The 23,415-nt window shown below is 36.2% G+C and overlaps 2 protein-coding genes across 3 annotated transcripts in view; one reads left to right on the plus strand and one right to left on the minus strand.

The window, feature by feature from the left end:
• Nucleotides 1-1,617: 1,617 nt before the first annotated feature.
• LOC137286662 (actin-related protein 6-like) lies at nucleotides 1,618-10,393 on the minus strand. The gene is made up of 12 exons (XM_067818638.1): nucleotides 10,306-10,393; nucleotides 9,746-9,863; nucleotides 9,167-9,235; nucleotides 8,571-8,694; nucleotides 7,676-7,814; nucleotides 6,934-6,990; nucleotides 5,873-5,971; nucleotides 5,252-5,372; nucleotides 4,673-4,796; nucleotides 3,914-3,989; nucleotides 2,664-2,726; nucleotides 1,618-1,778 (listed from the first exon to the last, which is right to left on the minus strand). Exons 1-12 carry the CDS (start codon nucleotides 10,374-10,376, stop codon nucleotides 1,649-1,651), a joined length of 1,191 nt encoding a protein of 396 aa, XP_067674739.1. The 5' UTR covers nucleotides 10,377-10,393; the 3' UTR covers nucleotides 1,618-1,648.
• A 234-nt stretch (nucleotides 10,394-10,627) lies between these two features.
• LOC137287165 (beta-TrCP-like) overlaps nucleotides 10,628-23,415 on the plus strand; it is a 32,882-nt gene continuing 20,094 nt past the window's right edge. Inside the window, exon 1 of one of the 2 annotated variants that reach the window (XM_067819332.1) lies at nucleotides 10,628-10,927. In XM_067819332.1, the coding sequence (XP_067675433.1) occupies nucleotides 10,736-10,927 (192 nt within the window). In that variant the 5' untranslated portion in view covers nucleotides 10,628-10,735. The remainder of the gene's footprint in view (nucleotides 10,928-23,415) is intronic. The other variant, XM_067819331.1, reaches the window with a different exon arrangement.

Here is a 23,415-nt window from a genome sequence, read left to right on the forward strand (position 1 = left end):
ATCAAAAATATCAGAGAATATGATAATGTGTGCTGGGAGAAAACCTATGATAAATTATTAACAGATCCAGCCATTGCTGCCATTCATGTTATCATGTCAGACTATCCAAATACTATCCAATGTATTCGTTATTTGCATCCTGTGAAAACTGTATTGTTAATTCATCAGAATTACATTTTGAAGTTATTGTGAATGTGTCCATTGTTATTGGACTTTTAAGACACCATTCCAAAATAAATTTGAATTAAATGTAGGTGTGAGTTATTTATTTGCGTTACTTGTTTGCTGTAGAGTGAATCCTGATATGTTAATCTGATAATATGTTCTCCTTAAAATTGTTTTCAGTGAAATCAATTTTGACAGTTGTTTCAGATATTCCTCATGAAAGTTCATTCAGGTTAAATACCTATTCACATCCAATTCAGTCAAGAAAGAAGTTGAAAAATAATTTATTTGTTTGGTATTGTTTCTGTTTAAAATGTTTTGTCCTACCAAATCTGTTTCATAATTACAGGGTATTTAGTCAGACATGTATTTTCACTGGTGATGGCGATGTGCGCATATCATAACTCATATAACTGCATATATGTTACAATACCAGGAAAACATCATAATTATGAACATACTTATTTCAGTCACCATTGAGTGGGGCACAAAGTCCAAGACTAAACTGTTTTATCTCATAAATAATTCAATTTTGTTTGGTCCAGATCCATTGAAGCAGCCCTATCGTGATCTATATAATATTAATTATCATCCCGATTACCAAGCTCAAGAAATAACAACACAACACCATGCGAAAGTGGACTATTTGAATCCAGGTCATGAAATATGTTGAGTCTTTTGCTTTGTTCATATGTTGTTCAAGTAAAGGAGAATGAGGTCCTTTGGTAATATTTCCACCATCGTGACTTTAGAGTAGTTTCCCTTCATAACTACTGCGCAATCTTCAAAACATTAACGTAGATATCTAGGTCGTATGACACATTGTGATGTATCATGAAGAACAGTAATTACTCGACCTTCAGTCCTTGGATATCCTTCAGAAAATATTTGTAGTCCTTTCCAATTTCTCCGAGATATTCTTGGAGTATTGGACAGTTTCGTAGTGAGCTGTACAAAGGAAATTTGAAACCTGGAAGCACAGATTGAGATTTGTCGCCACTCTGCTAATGTGTCCTTGCCCCATGTAGCCTCGTTTTGGTACAGATATGAATATTCATGAAGCTTCATTAAGAATGGTACATACAGTGTACCTGTGGAGAGCTAGATTCCATGCACTACTGCATGGTCAAAGAGCTTCAAATTTCTCAGAATCTGATTATTATTACCCAGTACAACCCAGATTGCCTGTGAGATGCTAGAAGGTTATAGTCACATGCTGGTTTCCACCGGGTACCCATTTTCTGCTGGGTGAACAGAGGCAATTTTGAACAAACTCACAAGTCAGAGAGTCTAACCACCTGATCCTGTCTCTAGAACAAGTAGAGCAAATGTACATTGACCTACTTGATTATATCTACCTGTAAGTATATTCGACTCAAGTATGGTCTTTGTACATTTTCTGATTTCTTGCAGCTCTGCACAGAACATTACCACCCCATCAATCAAACAAGATTTACAAAAGATACATTTATTTACATACATATCACACATCAAATCTCTCGTAACAAATATTGTGCCCATGTTCATCAAACTCTTGCTTGGTGACCACCATCTTGCTGAAATCTGGATCCTTTGCCAACAAACATCCCCCTTCCCATGCATGTGATGTTGGGCTGAAATCACACGACACAGAGTGCTTATAAACACACATTACAATCCCAAACAAACTTTATGGATAACAACTTCTTTAACTTGTGAGAAGAATGTCGCACCAAAGAAATAAAAGTTGTCGTCCATAGTTTATTAAGTATGGAGGGTACAAACTTCTTAAATGTCACTCAGAGAAGTTTAAATGGCACTCACAGAGTGATCATAAACACAACACAGAGTGATCATGAACACTAATGTGATCATAACCACAACACGGAGTGATCATACACACACTAATGTGATCATAAACACAACACAGAGTGATCATAAACACACTAATGAGATCATCTTGATCATGTAATGTTTATACAAATGGAAGTTTGAAAAACACACACATACACCCCCAACCCCAACCCCCGCTTCTGTGTTACTGACAAACACACTGACTACAGTGGGGTTGCCATGGTGCTGTGTACAAAGTATACCCAATGCTAGCAGCAGCTGTTCCCAATACTCTCCTACCCAGAGTTTCTTACTGGTTCCAGGCCGTCCTGTTTCAACTCTGATGATAAGATGAAACAAGGATGGAACCTGTTTGGGGTCTGATTAATCAAGTTCCTTAAATCAAATCATGGTCATATTTGCTATGCCAAATACTTAGTGTGAGTGATATTTCAGACAAGATAATACAAAGTGCTGTTGTACCACTTTAAGTTGTGTCGAACAACTGAGTAGTGACTGACTCAAGTGACTGTCATATTCCTGACTCCATACAAATATATAATGATGACACCTTTTGTTTTCATAGACAAGGTTATAAGCTGACAACAGAAAACAAGAGTACAAAAAATAAGAGCCCTTTTTTTTCTTTCGAATTGGAATGCTTTGCATGAGAATATCATCCTTACTTCTTTGGCATTGTGACTGTTACATCATAGTCAGCTGAGGCTAACTTCCGCACATCACTGAACCTGAAATTATGAAGTGAGTGAGTGAGTGAGTCAGTGAGTGTGACAATATTTCAGCTATATGGCGACGGTCTGTAAATAATGTGGACCAGACAATCCAGTGATCAATAGTATGAGCATTGATCTGCACAATTGGGAACCGATAACATGTGTCAACCAAGTCAGTGAGTCTGACTGCCCAATCCCGTTAGTTGCCCCTGACGACAAGCATAGTCGCCTCTTATGGCAAGCATGGGTTGCTGAAGGCCCATTCTTCCCGGACCTACATGGGTCCAGAAATTACAAAACAAACCCATCTGTCCTCATTTTTTTCTGTGTTTCCATCTCAATCGCCGTAAATTTTATTCCAATGAAAAGAAAAGAGACCTTTCTTATCTTAATTTTCCTTGCTGTTGTTAAAGATGAACTAAAACTAAACAAAAATATAAACTTTCATAATTTTTTTTTTTAACCCTTGAATTGTTTATTTGTTTTGCTCTCTTGCTGATTGAGGTTGCAGATTAGGAACATAAAAAAAATATGGATGGCCTTTGAACAACATGCTCACAAATCACTTTTACAATCATTGCAACAAGCAACAAGCGTACCTACTCTCATTGTTCTAAACTTATCAAGAAGTCATGCTGTTCATTATGGAGGATTCACACAGATGTATAACACTGTGTTTTTAATCTCCTTGACTGCAGTTCAGTTACATCTGGAATAAACAACCATTTTATACCCGCACTGACTGTTGCTTGGCTTTCATTGAACATGCATAGAAGTAATCACTGGTTGTCTTCACACATACGTGTTGCTTTTTCCTCCACCTTCAATTTTTCACTATTCACATTTTTTTTAAATGTTATCATTAAATGTTAATTTTCTGATTGTCAAAAAAGTGTCCAATGTAGTTGTGATGATGAACACATTAATGTGGGGGCACTGAACACAATCTATACCCAATGGGAGAAGTAGTTGAATACAGGGGGGCACTCTATACCCAATGGGAGAAGTAGTTGAATACAGGGGGGCACTCTATACCCAATGGGAGAAGTAGTTGAATACAGGGGGGCACTCTATACCCAATGGGAGAAGTAGTTGAATACAGGGGGGCACTCTATACCCAATGGGAGAAGTAGTTGAATACAGGGGGGCACTCTATACCCAATGGGAGAAGTAGTTGTTCTTACTACTCAACAAATACTTACATGCGCTTATCAAATCCTGGTAAGTGACAATTCCCTCCTGTCAAGAGGATGTTCCCCAGTAGATGTGGTTTCATCTCTGAAATACAGATGCTATGTATTTATGACTCAACATCACCCAGTTATCATCTTATTGAAACATTATGGGTGAAATAACAAATGTGCATCTATTTCATGATGCTGAAAAAGACTGAAAGGAATCTTTAAAGGTCACATGCAACGTAAAACACAACTTTGCAAATTCTGATACTTTTCACTATGCACTTACGAAAACAAATCATCAAAAATGTCAATTCAATCTCTAAAGTAGAGAAAAGAATGTAATGAGAAAAAAACCCCACAAAATTGGAGTTCAAACGATTCAATAATTTTCCCCCAGAGCTTAGTTTGGTTAATCACAATGAGTGAGTGATTGAGTGAGTTTAGTTTAGTTTTTAGCCACTCTCAGCAATATTCCAGCTATATGGCGACGGTCTGTAAATAATCAAGTCTGGACCAGACAGCCCAGTGATCAACAGCATGAGCATCGATCTGCACAATTGGGAACAGATGACATGAGTCAAGTCAGCGAGCCCGACCACCCAATCCCATTAGTCGCCTTTCATGGCTAGCATGGGTTGCTGAAGGTCTGTTCTTCCCTGGACCTTCACGGGTCAGTTAATCATGATACCACTGCTGCAAGAAGTTGAAAGTTTACTTCACCTGTTTATTAACAAATGAGTCTTCATAAAACACACTGAAGATCAAATAGGAAGACTGTACCTTCTTGTATTGGTTCCAGTGAGTTGATAATAGCTTCTGGGATACCCATCTCTTGTATTCCTACATCAGATGGATGGAAAAGTAGTTCCGGCACAGCAAAGCGTTCATTATTCATACGTATCAACTGAAACAGTAACATTCAAGCACCATTGCAAAATAGTCTAAAACAGTTTTGAGACCTTGTTTATCCACTGAGATCTGATTAGGTGCCAGAAGTATATAGGAAATTATACGTGTTCAGCTACCCATGAAATGGCCTTGAAATGGGTATATAGGATCTAATTACAAAGACTGCAACTTTATATGTATAAATACTTCTCTTTACTTGGTTGTAGTCACTTTCAGCTTTATGATGCTGTAAAAATCTACATCAATACTTTGCCCCATACAATAATTAGGGTGAAATGCTTCATATAGTACTGCAGAGAGCACCCTTCTCACATACAAAAGAAGATAGTCTGTCTCGCCTACACCTTATTTCTCTGACTGATAAACAAGAAGTTGTTATAGACACAGTTGTAATCTTCTTAACTGACCCATCTAACAGTTCTACAGACATTAAGATATTTTTGTCGGTACCTGTTCATTGTCCTTGGCTTTGCCTGTTGTGTCTTCTTGAGGGCGAACATAGCCGCGCTTGATGTGGGTGTAGTCTGGTAATACATAGTCACGGGCAATAGTGTTCTCCTTGCCACGCTTCCTGCAACAGACAGGAGCCACATGTACAACCAATACACCCGATCCAGTGTTCAAAGTAGGTTTTGTATGAGTGCATGTAGAAATAAAATTATAAATATGCAGTCCAAATCTTTATTGTGTGAAAATTTTCATTAAAATCTTGAATTATGTTAAAATGGATTGTTTGTCTCTATGTTTCAGGTTTAAGGTACTTTTCAAAATTACATAGATCAGAATCTATGTGTCGAAAAACATGCACGCAAAATATTTTTTGAGTGGTTCCATTAATTTTTTGCATGAAAAACACAGGTTTCTGCATTAATGTGAACACTAAGATCTGATACCATGGTTACAGTCATATCATACCCCAGTCAGCAGCATTCTCACAAAAGATGGAGAGGCTGTTTTAACATGACACGGGTATATAACTCATATATTGTTGAATGTAGCATAAACAACTTTGTACAAAGCCTCAAATCTATGATGATTTTGGAAAACAACAATCCAGTTTCATATCATTACCTGGCCACATTCATGTCAGCGAAGAAGTCAGTGGCGACATAGCAGACGTCTTCCTTCACTTGGTTGATGACATACGTCTCGTCCATCACCATCAGCTGCCTAAAGACAGTCAGCATGCGTTACCATACATATTGGACACAGTTCTACAGGAAAAGTTTTAATACCCTTGGGCCAAACATCAATGCATAAACATGTAAAACATGTGAGTGAGCGAGTTTTGTTCAATGCCACTTTTAGCTATATTCCTGCGATGTCACAGCACAGATACCAGGATTTGGCTTCACACATTAGACCCATGTGGGGAATCGAACCTGGGCCTTGAGCATGAGGTGCGAACACCTTAACCCCTAGGTTACCCCACATGTAAAATAAAGAACAAAAAATGGGAATAAGAGGATGAGTGCAGAGGTTTCAAGGAATTACTGTCCTGCAGGGAGACACAAGAAAAGTGAACTTTGGGGTCTTCAGTGAGACGAGCAAACTCTTAAACCACTGGGCTACCCCATCGTCCATTGGTGAATGAAGACAGAGCACTAGGACACAAGTCTTGTTTTGTGAGGTCAGGAAAATATACAAGATTATGAATTTTTATATAAAACTTTTAAGAAGGGCCTGTTATCAGGTTTTAGGAGTGAGTAAGTTGAGTTTTATGCTGCTCTCTGCAATATTCCAGCTATATTATGGCGGTCTGTAAACAATTCAGTCTAAACCAGACAATCAACAATGTGAGCATTGATGTGCACAATTGGGAACCAATGACAGGTGTCAACCAAGTCAGTGAGCCTGACCACTCGATCCCGTTAGTCGCCTCTCACGACAAGGCCTATTCCACCCCGGACCTTCACGGGTCAGGTATTAAGATCAATAATGACATACTATATTCTTACCAATCTTGCAAATACCAAGAATCACAACTTTCCACATTTCGACATCTGATCAATATTATGATACACAATAATATAACCTCATCAAACACTATTCGTCAATAACACAGTCACATGGTTTCACCACGGATCAAGATAAATAATCATGAAAATAATCAAGAGAATATTGATGCTTACCTGTAGGATATTATTTCTTTTAAATGGTTTGTTAACAGCTTCCCTCCAACATTTACTCTGAAACAACAACAAAAGAAAGATTGTGATGAATGCTGTAACCCCAACTGTTCAGGGGTTCAAGTGACTTTACGAAAGTAACTTGTCCTACGTTTCCACTTGCCCTGATTTTTTGACATAATCATGATGATGTAATTATGAAAGAATAAATCAGTATGGTATTTGATGTTAATGTTTCCTGGATTATTTATTGAAAAGTGATAAATAGCAAAGAAAGACAACTCTACTTTATTGTCATTGTGAAATTTTATTGCAGCATTTCGAGCAGACATGAAAAGAAACTCAAGTTTATTTGCAGTTTGAAACCATATGAGGAAATTTTCTAGTAACCCATGGGCAAGTAAAATACAATTATTTCATTGCTCAAAATGAAAATTGACTTGTCCTGGGCATCAGGCAATGGGATTGGAGATGGAACCTCTCACTCCTGTTAACAAGATCTGATACATGACCAAATCCAAATATTCCCTCAATTTTATTATTTGAAAGTATTCCCTGATTCTCCAGTGGAGGTGGTGTTTTCACTTGTGCACAATACTTGAAATATTTTCTGTCATTATCCAAGTACTGCAATGCTGATAAAACTTTCACAATATAATGTAAGAATGTAACTATGGTTACAAGAAGCTGTCCTTAGTGACGACTTGCCTGTTCCTCCAACATGAACAAATCATTCAGTGTTTACCTTCTGATGGCTTCTTTGATTTTCTTGCCCTTAAAGTAGGGGACAATGTGTGTGAAGGAGTAGCCGGTGTCGACCACCAATGTACAAAGGTTCTTCTCCGACTCCTCCTTGTGACTCTTGTACTGACTCAGACATGAGGCTGTGAATAGGAACAACAACTATACTAAAAGCTCAACAACATAGAATACAAAGTATGTCCTCTTGTATGCTGTAAACAGAAATAGTCCACAATGAGACACACCAAAGATGTTTACGTAGTTGGCAAAACCCATGAGTGAAAGTATGTTGCATTAAGGATGACCATCAAGGTGATCGGTTGGTCGGTTTTTATTTAATGACGAGTTTGGACCAAACATTCAGGTGATCAACATCATGAGCATCAATCTGCACTACTGGGATACAATATGTGTCAACAAAGGGAGAGAGTCTGGCCAACTAATGCATGGACTTGAGCACTGATTGAAAAAAAAAGGAGGAAAATAATAAGCATGAAGTGCTGCCATGCCAACCTCTTAGGGGTTTTCATTTGCTAGGATATTATGCACCCCTAGAAAATTTTGAAAATCAAAACTACATTTTCTGCAATTTGGTGCATTCCGACACCATATTTCACCTTATCTTGAGGCTAAAATAACTACGTCTTTTGGCTAACACTTATTAATGATTGGATAGGGCATCTCCAAAGGCAGTTGTGAGCAGTATATCACCAGAGAAGGGACACAACTCTGCACAGCCAGTCGTATCACTAGACTTAAGATTACAATGAAAACCCCATTCTACTAATTCTACAACAGAGGCACAGGTATGTATTGCACGTTCAGTAGATTTACATAACAACGTGTCTACCAGTTACATAGCTACAGTTAAAAATTAAGTGTACTAATACTTTTCTAACCATTGCATCTGTAAAGGGCATTGAACTGGTATTCTTCAAAGAAGACCTCGTTCATTGCTTCTTGAGCTGAGGCAAAGTTGAAACAAGGCTCTGTGACAATGGCTGTGCATTCATTTGAATTAACCTGAAAAACAGTTATAGTAGACACATGTGCCAGAGAATGACAACATCTAACAAAAAAACCAAATAACATATTCGTCACTATATGTCATAATTCATAAAAGTACTTATGACAGATTGAAATACAATGTCAATATCTATGATAAAAAGATGAATAGACAATAAGCAAAAGCATCAGCATAGCTACCTGAAAGATCCACATAAAACATAAATCTATGGGGTGGCTCCCTTGTCTACTATAGTTTATTGCACTATCAGCATGATCAGGGTCTTAGATTGTTTCACTTTCAGTGACAATGACTGAATGTTAAAGATTTTCAAGCAAAACATTTGGTAAAAATATATAGAATGTTCAAGCCAAAGATGATTAAATCGTAAAAATGTTGTGTGCAGAAAACAACACAAATGGAGTTGTCTCCCTTGTGATATAAACCTAAAAGGCGAATACAGTATCAGAATATTGGATTCCAATGTACCTGGAAGACATCTTTTCCGAATATGTAGTCCCAAACTTGCCTCTCAATGTCCCAGTTGGTCAGGAAGCCCTGGAGGAGAATAGCTCAAGCATGAATAGCAACACTCAAAGTCAAAGGGTATCTGCTATCTCTACAGATTTGTTTTAAAATAACAACAGTGAGGAAGCCTCAAGATGAAAGCATTGACAAACATTACATTATATCCTCATAAGGCTGGTTTAGAAATAATCTGGATCAGGGTCCCAATCCACAAATTGTTCATAATGGTACAACTTGTCGTAACTCTGCAGTCTATCATAGGCTGGCAAATGTCATACCACTACAAACATTTGGGAATGGATCCAACAGCACAACAACTTACTGTTTTTGAACAATTCCAACATGAAAGATAGTTTGCTGCAAATAACTGTGCCTTAGAATGTTGATATAGCAGTCACCAAATTTCAGAGACCTGTGATGTGATTTGATTGGACTGATTTCAGGATGGATGTCAATTGTCATGTCAACATGACCACTAGAAGGTAAAGAAGTCAGCTTTTAATGGAAGACATAACAATAAGTACAAGGAACTGTCCTCACCTTCTGAAATGGCAGCATGTAGTACAACCCTGACAGGTCTTTGCATTCATCTATCTGATCACCAATAAATATTCTTGTTCGCACATTTTTCGCTTTCGTTACACAATTTGGAATTATCCTGAAATGAAAAAAAGTAACTTCATACTTATGGGGAGGTAGGATGTCATCAGTTTTGTCCACTGGTACTAGGGGCACGGTAACTGATTTAGAATTTGAACATGATATGCAGGGGAATGTTAACAGTTAGGGAGTTGATTGCATGTGTTTCTCCATAAGAATCGCCACCACTATAAATTACGAACGTCCATCGCCACGTGTTCCCCAGGTTTGGATACAAATTTCGGGAGTGATTACTGACTGATCAGTCCTCAAAGTATGATCCGTCACATATCGTCAACCGTCTGGACGTCAGCATGGTCGTACGAAGAAAGATATTACAAATTACACAGCCTTGTACAATACTGAAATTTAAGCGCAGATCGTGATCACTGATCACTATAAACGCTATCTAAATTTCTCCCAGATTATACTCTCACTCTGTACACTATAAATGTCCTTACCTCGGTTCTTTATCGGTAGCATAGCCAACTTTTGCAGTTCCCGCGCCGTTGTCCAACACCAAAACAGCCATTTTGAGAAAATAATCGTATTTGTGGTTGTCGTAAAAAATGAAAATATGTTTGAAAAGACGCGTCTTAACTCAGAGAAAGAACTTAAATAGTATAATCAATAGGTTGTGAGGTACTGGAGGTAAGATATCGATACGATGTTTATATGAAACAAATTTTGTTGCCATTCATAACGACAAACAAACACACGTGTTTGTTCTAATTTTAGGAAATGTGACGTCACGTCCTAGCGGCAGGTTGTTGCCAAGCTGTTGTGTACAAAGTGCTCGCACATGTGTAAGTAGAGTAGCACGGCTTACTCTATTGACTGATTGACATAATGGGACTACCGCAAGTTTGACAAGTCTTGTAACCTTTTAAAATGAACAAAGTGGAGAAGATGCGCAACTCATTTCCAAAGATTGGAGTGCTTGAGGGTCAAGGGGGTCGGGAGATGGGAGGGGCTGTGACTTGGAGGGGGCACGGGGGTGTTCACCCCACCCCAAGCAGTGTTGAGTTTGACAGACAGCTGGATAAGGTAGCGATATGGCTTGAACACTGGGACCATGATGAGGTAAGAAATATGCAACAAATATTAGTATGTATATTTAATGTACATCGATGTATTATGATGAAGACTTTTCTCTCTTAAAACTTCATTAAACATTTTTTGTAAGCAGTTATACAGCTGAAACAACCGCGAGTTTAATAGTTAGTTCATATGTATACTTGTATGTGTACATGAAGCAAGAGTGAAACATACTTTGGGAATAATTATAAAAAATGAAACTTTTGGAATCAGTTGCACTAAATCTGTTCATACAAATGTATATACATGTTTTTTTATCATTAATATGTACGTGTATGACACATGTCTTATATATAAATAGGCAAATATGACAAGTGTTAAGATTTTGGGTTTTTTTGTTTTTAAGTTGTATTATATTTTGGAACAGATATTTTGATTTCACCTTTAAGCCCAGAAATGATTCATAGCAAAAAAACCCAACAACAACAACAACAAAAAAAAAAACAACAACAAAAAACAAAAAAAAACCAGACTAAACTTTAGATGATGATTCTTTGCATTCATACTCAATTGATAAATTTAATGTAAATTGATTTCAGGCACTTTTAGATATCTGTAGGGGACAAGGATTTATCAATTTTATTTAGTACAAACAAGTTATCAAACCACCAACTTTACCATAGTTGCTATTTACAAAAATTACAGATTAAACAACATGATTTGTATTGTTTTAGTGCTTGGTCTTTGGTAATATGTCAGACTGTAGTCACATATGATGTCACAAGTGGAAAGGTCACATGAGTTCCAATTGAATATGCACAAAAGCCGAAGCTCAGATAACAGAAACTGTTTTCATTAACATGATAAAAATGCTTTTTAACTAAAACTTGAGATACTTGTTTCTGATGACTTTATCTTTCACCCAGCAAATTATTCAATTGTATTGTAATATCCTTACGAATGTTGTATACAGTTCAAAAGATATTGCAACAAATACAGTAGAAATGATATGGCTGCAAACTATCTAAACAAATAATTATTGTAACTTAATTTTTTGTATTGCTAACACAGTGTATAATAACTACATAGGTATTTTCAAAGGTGTTCCACACTAATGGCCGACTTTACTGCCACTCTTATGCTATCTATTTTCACCAGTGAACTACAATTACCCTTGCATGAATACAACTATTTTTCTGTAATCCACATATAATCTTAACATATAAGTCGAGAGGCTAGACTGACAGCAATTTAAACCCAACCCACAATGTACACCACAAAGTGCCAGGTTAGTGTTTATTGATGCGTGTAAATAGTCGTGATTTCTATATGGCTTTAAGAGATACTGAAACCAGGATCCTTACACAAGAGAACTGTCAAATCACAAATAGATTATCAAAAGCTATTTGCTCACATCATAAATATCTGATTTGACAAGTTAATCCCCCTAGTCTAGTTGTTTTCAGCTAAAGTATGAAATATGTTTGTATCACAACTTCACCACATCATAGATGAATGGTAATTAATCTGTGCTCGCTTAGAGATGTCTTGATCATAAGTTACGGTGATAGAATTTGTTTAGCAAAAGGAAATATTGCTTTTAAAACAGGGTGGTGAAATGGTCTGATGTATATATAATACTTATGGAAATTGATTTATATTTAATGTGTGTGTTTTAATAGTTCTGAATGTCTGAGGCACTGAGAAGAAGAATGTCTTAAAACCTTTTAGAACCAGGTTAGTGGGAGGGGGATATATGTATTTAGATATTGTGAAGATAAAATCAGGTTTATGCTTGCATTTATATTGCCTTCTCTGTATGAAACCACTTTTACCTGCTGTAGTCACAACTGCGGAGGTTATAGATATCCTATTTTTATGCATTATATGTTGAAGTTACACATCTTAGGTCATGTTACTGTCACAGAGAATACTGTCAATAATTACTGATGTCATGTTGTCACAGAGAATACTGTAGAACTAATGTCATGTTATCACAGAGAATACTGTATTACTGATGTCATGTTGTCATGGAGAATACTGTATTATTGTTGTCATGCTGTCTCACAAAAGACTGTATTACTGTCATGTTGTCATAGAAAGTACAGTACTCAGTGTTAATGCTGGTGTCATCTTTTGCACAAAATACAGTGTGTTACTGATTAAATGTTTTCATGGAAAATACTATGATCTTGATGTCATGCTGTCATGGAGAATACTGTGATGTCTATGTCATGTCACACAGAATAACATTGATATGGAGAATACAGTGGAAGCTGTCAAAACCGGCATCTGTCCAATCCAGCAAGTTGTCAACACTGGCATGAAATCTCAGTCCCATTCACAAATTCTACATTTATCATCAGCTCTACAATCCGGCATGTTGTCTTAACCAAATTATTTCTTCGGTCCCGATGAGTGCCGTTTAGACAGCTTCCACTGTACCATATTACTGATCTCATGTTGTCATGGAAAATACTGTGTTAAACATATCATGCTGTGAAAAGAGTGAGTGAGGATATTTTAATGCCACCCTAGGAATATTCCAGAATTATCACAGCAGGGGACACCAGAAATGTGCTTTACATATTTTACCCATGTGGGGAGTAAAACCCGAGTGAATGTTTTACCCACTAGGCTACCGTGCCACCTTGATATTTTACAAATATTCTGTTATTGGTGTCATGTTTCCACAGATGTTTGTGTTGCCCAGCTAATGCTGTTTTTAATGGCCGTCATTGCAGACCTAACAGTGACTTTAAGTTGATTGTTTTCTGCGTGCAGTGAATATGTCTTATTGATCCCTGCTTTGGTAAAGCTGACTACTGAATTATTTGTTGCGAGTTGTTAATGTGAGACATTTGTCAGTTAATGTGTATTAGACGCTGGTGGCATATTGGCAAACACATGACACAATCAACCGTTCAAAAATGTTTAATGATCTATAGTTTCCTTTAGCTAACTGTTTCTTTTAGCTAACTGTCGTAATAGAGGTAAGAAATGTTTGTTGTGCAGCACTCAGCAATATTCCAGCTATACGGTGGTGGTCTTTAAATAATCATGACTGAACCAGACAATCCCTTGATAAACAGCATGAGCATCAATTTTAGAATTTCGGATATGATGTCATGTGCCAACAAGCATGTCTGACAAAGTGATCTAGCTCGTCGCCTTTTACAACATGCATGGTCTGCATTCTGAAGAAAATAAAAATCAAGCAAATCGTTGACAACTTAGTAAATCAGTTTCTTCCAGTGAGCACCTGTCCATTTTGGGAAATAAAATTATGTACTGATCTAATGTCTTAAATTCTTTGTGTAGGCATTGGATTGATTTCATGATGTGTCGTATTTTGTTGATATTCCAGTGTCCTGAACCATGAAGCTAGTGGTGAAGCTAGTGGTTAAGACATTCACTCATGCAGTACAGTATGTGAAGCCTATTTCTAGTCTCCCCCAGGTTCTCTGATATTGGTACAATATTGCTGGAAGCGAGGTAAAGTCATACTCACTCACTCAGTCCTGCCAAATACGTTTTCAACATGTGAGTGAGCAGGACTTCTTTTGGAATTTAGCGTGAGGTTATAGGTCAAGGTTACAAAATATTATTTACTTTCAAAACATTGAGGCGACACTTTTCGTATACATTGAATTATTCCCAAAGGTTGTCCTGAAACAAATATATCCAAGAAAGCCCATGAAAGTCTACAGTACGTGACAAGTCTAGATTATGGCAGATTCTGAAAATGAGGAAAGTAATATCAGTCTGTAATATCAGTCCCTCCTGGATTCTGCGATTCTGCGATTGCAGAAAAAAATCGTGGAATTTACCTTTCCATGCAGAAAAACGTCCGGTCTGCGGAAAACGAATTTTCGTGCAGAATCCGTTCAGAATTTGCCACTTTTCTGCTGCGGAGTTTGTTTATTTTAAAAACTGAGTGAAGACTCACAGACAGCTGAAATGAAAAGTGTAGTTAATGTCAAAAGTAGGATTGGTTACACACAACATGAACTGGCATATTTACTGTGACAACATTTTCAAAATAATCATTAGTAAAGCAAGTTTTAGGCATCTTTCAATTAATATTAGATGAATTTTACACTGCATTTATGTTCTCAATTATTGTTGATGGCATGAAACATGATTTGTCATCAAACTTACTCTAGATGTGATGTGTACTGTCGACGTAACTTTATTATATATGTTTGAGAATTAGACTATGAAGGTCTGTGTAATGTTTTTGTTGTTTTTTCTAAATGTTTTAACCGCGGAATGTTTCACAGAATATTCTAAAATACGGTGCAGAATTTGCTTAAATTTGCCGCAGAATTCTTAAAAATTTGCAGTGGAATCCAGGAGGGACTGTTATATGGACTTGCCTTTGTGCAAAATTAGGGATGTCATAAACTGCTAGACCAACAGTTAGGCATAATCATACATGATGAACTGAGACTGAGAAAACCATCAAAGTGTTACTAAATCTAATGAAAGTGACAAATAAACCAAGACTATGATATTTTATGCTGATCCAAGTTATGGCTGGGTAGGCTCTGAAATGAACATATTTTGCAGAAGAAAACAAAATAATGCTTTCTTTGTTATAATTATAAAATAAACACGAGTGAACACGTTGACCATATGCTACTTATAAGGAAATAAAAAAGTATGTTTATTATTGAATCTGAGGTTTAGTAAATGATCCTAAAGTGACAGGGGTTTAGACACACCTTTTCGACCTGAACTTCTGATCCTTTCCCAAACCACTATTCATCATACCATACAATGCTAGTTTCCTGGCTAAGACCACTATTATTAATACCTGATAATATTTACGTTACATTCATTGTTAAATAGTTGTGTCGACAACAGTATAAGCAGAAAGATCTGCCCTCCCCAAAGACATAATTATTGTAGGTATATTTTCCTGATTCGACAATGGATATTGTCAAAGTGATAGTTCCAAGGTTAACACGAAATCAGGTCCAAGTCGTCTAACAAGCAATGTATATAAAGCTGAGTAGATTTATTACACTCGAATAAATCTGAATGAAAGGTCGACCTCACCTGGATAAAGGATTTCTTCCCCTCTTTATGATCAAGTATTGTGAATGGGGTTTGATAGTCGGGATCTACTTTGGGAGTTAATCAAGCATGGAATACCAACACCTGATTTGAATGGAATACAGTTTCATATGACATGCTTGTCTGTATGTTATGGATGCTATTTATATGTATTACATACCCCTGTATGCCTACAACAACAATGTTGAACTTAATTATGTTTTTAATTATTTTATCCAAGTTGTAATATTCAAACGTTGATGTGCTACAGTATATTCTTTGTGTTTATTATTGTGTATGATTCAAGGATGTAAGAATAAAGGCTAAAGAAATGTGAAGACATTTCTTGAATATCAGATAGATTTAAGGAGGATTAAACAATATACTGTTTAAATTTTCTTGGTGAATGTGGTAATAATACTTAAGGAATGTACAGTTTGATGTTATGTTAATTTCTTGAGTTATAATTTGATAAAGGCTGTCATAATCATAGTTTATTTTTATACGAAAATGAATTTTGCAAATCTGGTAATATTTTATTCCTTGTAATATTTAACAGATGTCAACTTAGATTATTTCAGTGTTGCCATCTGCATGAATGAAAGAAGGAAGGTTTATGTCACTAAAGATAAAATAACAATTCAATAATTACTTATCGTGAACGTGTAAGCTAAGACAAAGCAAGAGTCAGTTAAAGAGTCTAAACATTCAGCCATTAATGCTTTTTTATATGTTTCTGATCTCTGACATGTACATGAATAAATGAACACAAAAAATACAAATTGTGCATAAAATTTATAATACGAATTGTGTTTTAAAATTTTAAATGTTAGATTACTTGGCAATAGAAGTTAATTATTGATATGTAGATCAAATCAATTTGCTTTGGGAACAATTTTAGATATAGATATAGGTGAAAAAAGGTCAAGTGGCCATGTTTTTTTTGTTTGTTTTTTTAAGCTTGTAAGATTAACAATGTGAATTTGTTCATCAAACCTGGGCATAGATTTTCATGGAAAGTGAGAAAATGAAAATTATATGATTTCTTCTTGCTTGCAAAACAATACAGGTGGGCAAGAGATGAAAAACACAGAAAAACATGTGGACAGCCTTACAGGAATTCAAGTACAGTATAAATTTCTAATTGTGTGTCCACAGCCAGGAAGCTCTTGAGAGAGATCAGATTATAGCTAAGGACCTTAAACTGTTGATGACGTGTAGTGTGTACTTGAGATTTTCTCAACGACTACTGAAGCCCTTGGGCATGATAAGTCACCTATAGTGGGGACAGGACATATCCTGGCAACCCTGGGCACTGCATAGTCTTCTTGTATATCAGGAAATGAACGTCTGAGATTGCTACTGCATAAATCAAGCTGACATATTTATCACTGATTGGGTATCCGCTGTTTTTGATGAGGATTTATGGCTTGAATGAACAGCGTGAATTTACAAACTTAGTGAAGGTTGGGCTATGAAGTTAGTTGTGGTTGCATATAAAAGTTAAAATGTTGTGTAACAAAAGATGTAGTTTGCTTATGTTTTTAAAGAAAGTATTAAATATGTTTCATGTAGATGATACAATGTGTGTTCAAGCCCAGGTGTTGCCCCAAGTTGCAATATTGCTAAAAGTGATGGGAAACCAAACTCACTCACTCACTGACCATATGCATAGAAAAATAGACAGAAAAAAACAAGGTTGAAGGATTTGGCAAGTCTAGATTGCTGCAGCTGAAATTATGATTTGTTCTGGGCTCTCCTTTTATCTATTTTTCATCTACATGATTTTTTTTTTCTTTTCGATAAAACATTTTTAGTTTGATATTGTATTTCTTGGACTAAGTCATACAGACTTTGAAGCAAATATATCCAAGAATTCAAAATCTAGAATAAAGAAAGAACAGGGTTCCTTAAATAATATCTTGATTTTTTACTAGGAACTGATATTTCTGTAAAATATGTTAATTTCAGAGAATAGTTGTTATTCTACGACTAAGTCGTAGTCTGTGAGTCTGTGTTTGTACCTTTGTGCATATTTCACCAACAGAGCGACATTTTTCTCATCCTGTGGGCACAGTTGTGTCGATAATGTTGTTTGCAAGTTTTGGTACTTGGCAGTGTTAGTGGCAGTAGTGTGATTTGGGCTACACAGGCACTTCAGGGCTCTCTGTAAGCAGAGTTCTATTTGAGGGGGTATAGGTTATTCTGTACTTTGTACTTACACATGTAGATAACAGCTGGATTTGGTCAAATAGCCAGCTATTTTTGGAGTAGTTTGGATTGAGGTGGTTTCAGGCTGAACCTGGTGATAAGTCCAAACTCAAATATGAGATTTAAAATGGTAATACAGTCATCCCTCACAATAACGCGCTTTGCAATACCATGGACTTGATTAAACCGCGGGGTAATCCCTGGTTCCCATTAAAAAAGTTGAACTGTGATTAATGGTAAAAGTCTTCTCAATTTTTGAGAGAATTCTGGCTGTAGATCAGAATGTCAGTTTTTTCAGTAGAAGTTAAAAGATGGTACTTGTTGTTACCCCACTTTGTGCTTGATGTTAGTGAGTGAAATCAGTTTTACGCCACACTCCATTTATATGATGGCAATCTATAAATAGTTGAGTCGATACAAGACAATCCAGTGATCAACAGCATGAGCATTGATCTATGCTATTGGGATACAATGACCAGTGTCAACCAAGCGTCAACCAAGTGTGTTTGGTATTAAGAGAATATAATACTGACCAGCTGGCATGGCGACGCTATATTGCATTGGAGATGGGCAACAGGTGGTTCTCAATTGTGGTTTGGTTTCTCGATGGGCCAACACTATTAACAGAGACGGACAGACACATGCATACAGACAAGGACATATGCAACCCATTTAAAATACAGGAAAAACAAAGATGTAAATAAGAGTTGACATGGAATCAGTCTTTAAGTGTGCCCTTTTAAGTGTGCCCCTTTAAGTGTGCCCCTTTAAGTGTGTCTGAAGTGTACAAAGTACACCATATAAAAAATCTACCAGTCATTTCTTACCAGTAATATAGAATATTTGATAATGTAATATATTAATGATAATTTGATAATGTAACATATTTTTAACACTTTGGATGGAATAATTAACAGCCATGAATTTGAAGAAGTTCATTTTTAAATTTGTTTTATTACAGCAGTTTCAGGTAGAACTGACTAGAACTTTTCAATCCTCAAAATTAGCTGGTATTTTATACTGCATAAGGCAGGGAGAGAAAGTGCTTTATCTCGTCTAGCACTGCCCTAGAGGACTCTTCTCTTTACTTATTTATGGATGTATGACTATAACCTGAGAGCATTAAGGTGTTGAGTTGATCCCGGGATTAGTCTGTGAAAGGCACCAGTCTTGGGGTGCCGGCAGTCTATTCCAAATTGCCGTCACGTCTATTATTGCCTTAATACCTCATTTCCAGGGAGTTTCAGCACTTTTTTGGTGCCGCTCTGCATCGTGTTGCTAGCTCAATGAAATATGTGCCAGTAAATTGTCATTTCATTGGCTAATAAATACATTTTCTATTCATCTTGTCAAAAATCAATACGGTGGATTACCGTAAATCTAGTAATCAATAGAAGGGATTAAGTCATTTCATATTAGGTGCATTTCTGAAGGACTCTGAATGGTGGCAGAGAGACAATCAATATGTGATTTAATATAAACAATTTTCATAAGGCCACAATAAAATGTTTGTTAGGTTTTCTAAGAATTTGTTTCAGACTGGAGACATTTTGTTTTGATACATTTTTCCTTTATCCAGTTACTGAAACCTTCTGTGAATAGCAATCAGTCCTGCTGCAGATGTGAGGTGTTCACAAAAAGGATATATCTTTGGTAGGACTATGGCTGCAAGTTTTCTGTCTATTTTTATCTATTTCAGATTCTAACAATTGTAAAATGATCAGTCTCTTCTTGTGCATGTGTTAAAGGAAAATTATTTCGTACATGTCTTTGTAATACTGAACTTTAATAGGTTTATACTTAGTTTGTCAAGTTGTATAAACTTGAAAAGTAATGGTCCTGTAGAAAAGTATAACATTAGGAATATATAAATTCATGACCAAGGGAAAAAGTATTGATCATACGGTTTAAAATTACCAACACCATAATGAGAAACAAATTCTCTTGGTTGCATGTATACATAGTGTATTGCATGAAAAAAGAGCACAAGAAATACATGTACTGATGTTCTCCTTCATGAGGACAGTGGCTGCAGGGTAGCCAAGTGGTTCAAGTGTTTGCTTGTCACTCCAAAGACTAACTATTCCCCACATGGTTAAACTGCATGAAGCCTATTTCAGGTGTCCCCAGTAGTGATGTTGCTGGAATATTGCTAAATGTGGCATAAAACTAAACTCAATCACTCATGAGGACAAAAAGTGATGTGAGTTGAATTGCTTGACAGATAATGGTATGATCGATGAAATCAACTAATTTATTTTGATGGCCTAAAGCATAGTTTTCTGTTGTCACATGTACATTCCTGTGTGTGCTGGTGTAGCAAGGCAGAGATCAGTGATGGTGATAGATTAGTATTGATTAGAACTGTATCGCTCTACCAGTGCCTTATACCTCACAACATGTCTCTAATGAGGCTGAATATGCAGATTGTTTTTACTGATCAGCTAGGTAAACTTGAGCAAAATAAAGTATGAAGAAAGTAATTTTTGTACCAGGTGAATAGTGATTGTGTTCCACAGTCTCAAGGTGTCTAAGAAATACAAAATGAGTTGTTAGGGTTGGTAACTCCAGAAAAGAACGATATCATCTGGTACTAAACAAAAAAGACACATCTTCAATCAGAGCAAAACGTTTAGTATTTGGTTTTTCAGATTAGACTTGGAGACAATATAAGGTTATACCATACTAAGCCAGCAGTGATTCAGCCAGACCTCAGTTTGATTCAGTCTCGATAGCACACCCTCAAAGTGATCATATTCAATCCAGTTCTTCATACAAGTAAAATCATCAGATTTCATCTAACTCTCAGAGCTTTTTTAACATGAAATCCATTGTCAACTTGGCCATGTCTGCTAACAAAATTTGCATCGGATAATTGGCCAGGTGTCAACCAATCACGTTTTGCCTTATGTCAGAATATAGAGTTGAAATAGTGATAATGATTATCGACAATTGAAACTGAAGTGTCAGATTCGATTTTTGATAAATTGAACTGAATCCTTGCTACCCTATATCATACTAACACCAGTTGTACGAGTCACAGAATGTGAAAAAGTAACTTCACATATGACATTTACAAAGTTTTTTTTATTTAAGAGTGTATTTGTTACACAATGTTGTCTCAGATAAATGCGAAACGGTGTCCTAGTATATTGATTCACATTTATTCCATTTTTCTGTTTTTCACCATTGCACACAGTTGATTACAGTATTAAAAAAGATGTAATCCTAATTTGGATATAAAAGCTGTTGAATGCATTATCACCACTCTCAGGCTAAGTTTTAGTGTTACTGATACAGTAGGTTAATCATTTTAGATTTCATAGACTTTTTAAGGGAAGAAATTACACAATTATTGATCAGCTAAATAAGTATATGAAATATATCTTGGAAAATCTTTCAAAATTTCAGTGATGTTGCCTCACTGTATTATTTTATCAATTCATTATTCATGTACGAAAGTATCACTGTGAGTGGTTTGGGTATTGAACTTGAACTTGTAAAGAATACTTCCCACATCTTTGTCAGAGATTTTAATGATCTAAGGTCCTTAGAATTGGTTCGGATCAATTGTAAGTTTCAGTTGTAACTTACAATGATTTTAGCCTACAATCACTCTGTGCAAATGGGTTCCAGTCATAAAGATTTACCTGTGAAGGTCCCTGCGAGAATATTGGCCCTCTGTAACTCATGCTTGTTGTAAGAGGTGACTAACAGGATCGGGTGGTCAGGCTTGCTGACTTGGTTGACACATATCATCAGTTCCCAATTGTGCATATCAGTGCTCATGCTGTTGATCACAGGATTGTCTGGTCCAGACTCGATTATTTACAGACTGTTGCCATATAGCTGGAATATTGCTGAGTTGGGGGTAAAACTAAACTCGCTCACTCATTCACTCTTAAGGATTTACGTTAGTTGTAGCACTATGATTGTTCTGTGCAAGTGGGTCCTGATCTGTTCCACACCTGTTATTACAATTTTCTTGATACTGAATATCAGTGTAATAACAACAGCGGAACCACTATTTGTGTTTTTATATCCACAGTTCTACAAAACATTTATTGCAGTGACACAATGCCATTGTTAATTATGCCTAAATTAATTATGGAACATTAATTATGGATAAAAACCATGAACCAAAATACCCGGAACTAGCAACTGTTTGTTATTTTCTCCTCAGCATTGGCATGCAGTGGTTTCCCTAGAACATGTCTTATGGCACATACCTGCTGCTCCTTGAATACAATTCGGTTAATGAGCTTACTTGTATAAGCCGTCCTGTTACCTGTACAGGTAGGGCTCTGGCACAGGTACAAGCAGCTTTGTTGACACTGTTGTTGCTGGATCATTGCTGTTCTACACCTGTGAATATATAGTGCTTATGTAACAACAGTATGTGTTATCTAACATACTAAACAGAAAAAATCATATTTTTATCCAAACTGATTATTAAACACCTGGTGCTAAAGAAACAATATTTATTTTTACTTGATGAATTAAACTATATTTATTGGTGTACCATCATAATTAAAATACATATGCCAAAGTATCACACAGATTAAATTTTTGAATATTTAGTGAAATCTTTTCAGTTTACCAAAGACACTTTACAATAAATTTCAGATTACACTTTTTCAGTAAAGTACAGATTCTAGTACTTTTGTTAAGTCCTATTGGGGATTTTGAACCTACATTGTCTGAGTCAGTCACATACAACCAACACACCAAGCTAACAATCTCACCCAATGGTCTTAGCCACTGCAGGTCTCAGCCTAACAAAAATACCAGAATCTGTACTATACTGAGAAAGTGTAATCCCAAATATAACATACGTTATATATGTTATTTATTTATTGGAAACACATTGAGTGGAATATATACCTATTTGTTGTCACAAGTACTTGGATATCTCAGGTTAAAATTTATGATGAATGAAAAACTATATATACTCATAGAAACAAATAAAGAACACATGAAAGTCAAGTGTTCGTGTAGTTTTTTCCAGGTTTCTTCACAAGGTATGTATTGCACTGTGAGTGAACTTCTGGAAGTAACTGAAGAACGCTTGTACGTTCATGTGTTCCCTTATTTGTTTTTATGAGTATGTTAAGCAAATATTATTCAGTTTCATTAAAAGTGAATTGTAACTCCAATAAAATTAGGTGCTCATACAACCAAAACTGTTGTAGTACCAATACTTCACCATACACTTGGTTGTAGCACAGAGATTACACTGTGGAATGAGTCAGGCGCAAGCA

Source organism: Haliotis asinina, chromosome 6 (genome assembly GCF_037392515.1).
Source record: "Haliotis asinina isolate JCU_RB_2024 chromosome 6, JCU_Hal_asi_v2, whole genome shotgun sequence".
NCBI lineage: Eukaryota > Metazoa > Mollusca > Gastropoda > Lepetellida > Haliotidae > Haliotis > Haliotis asinina.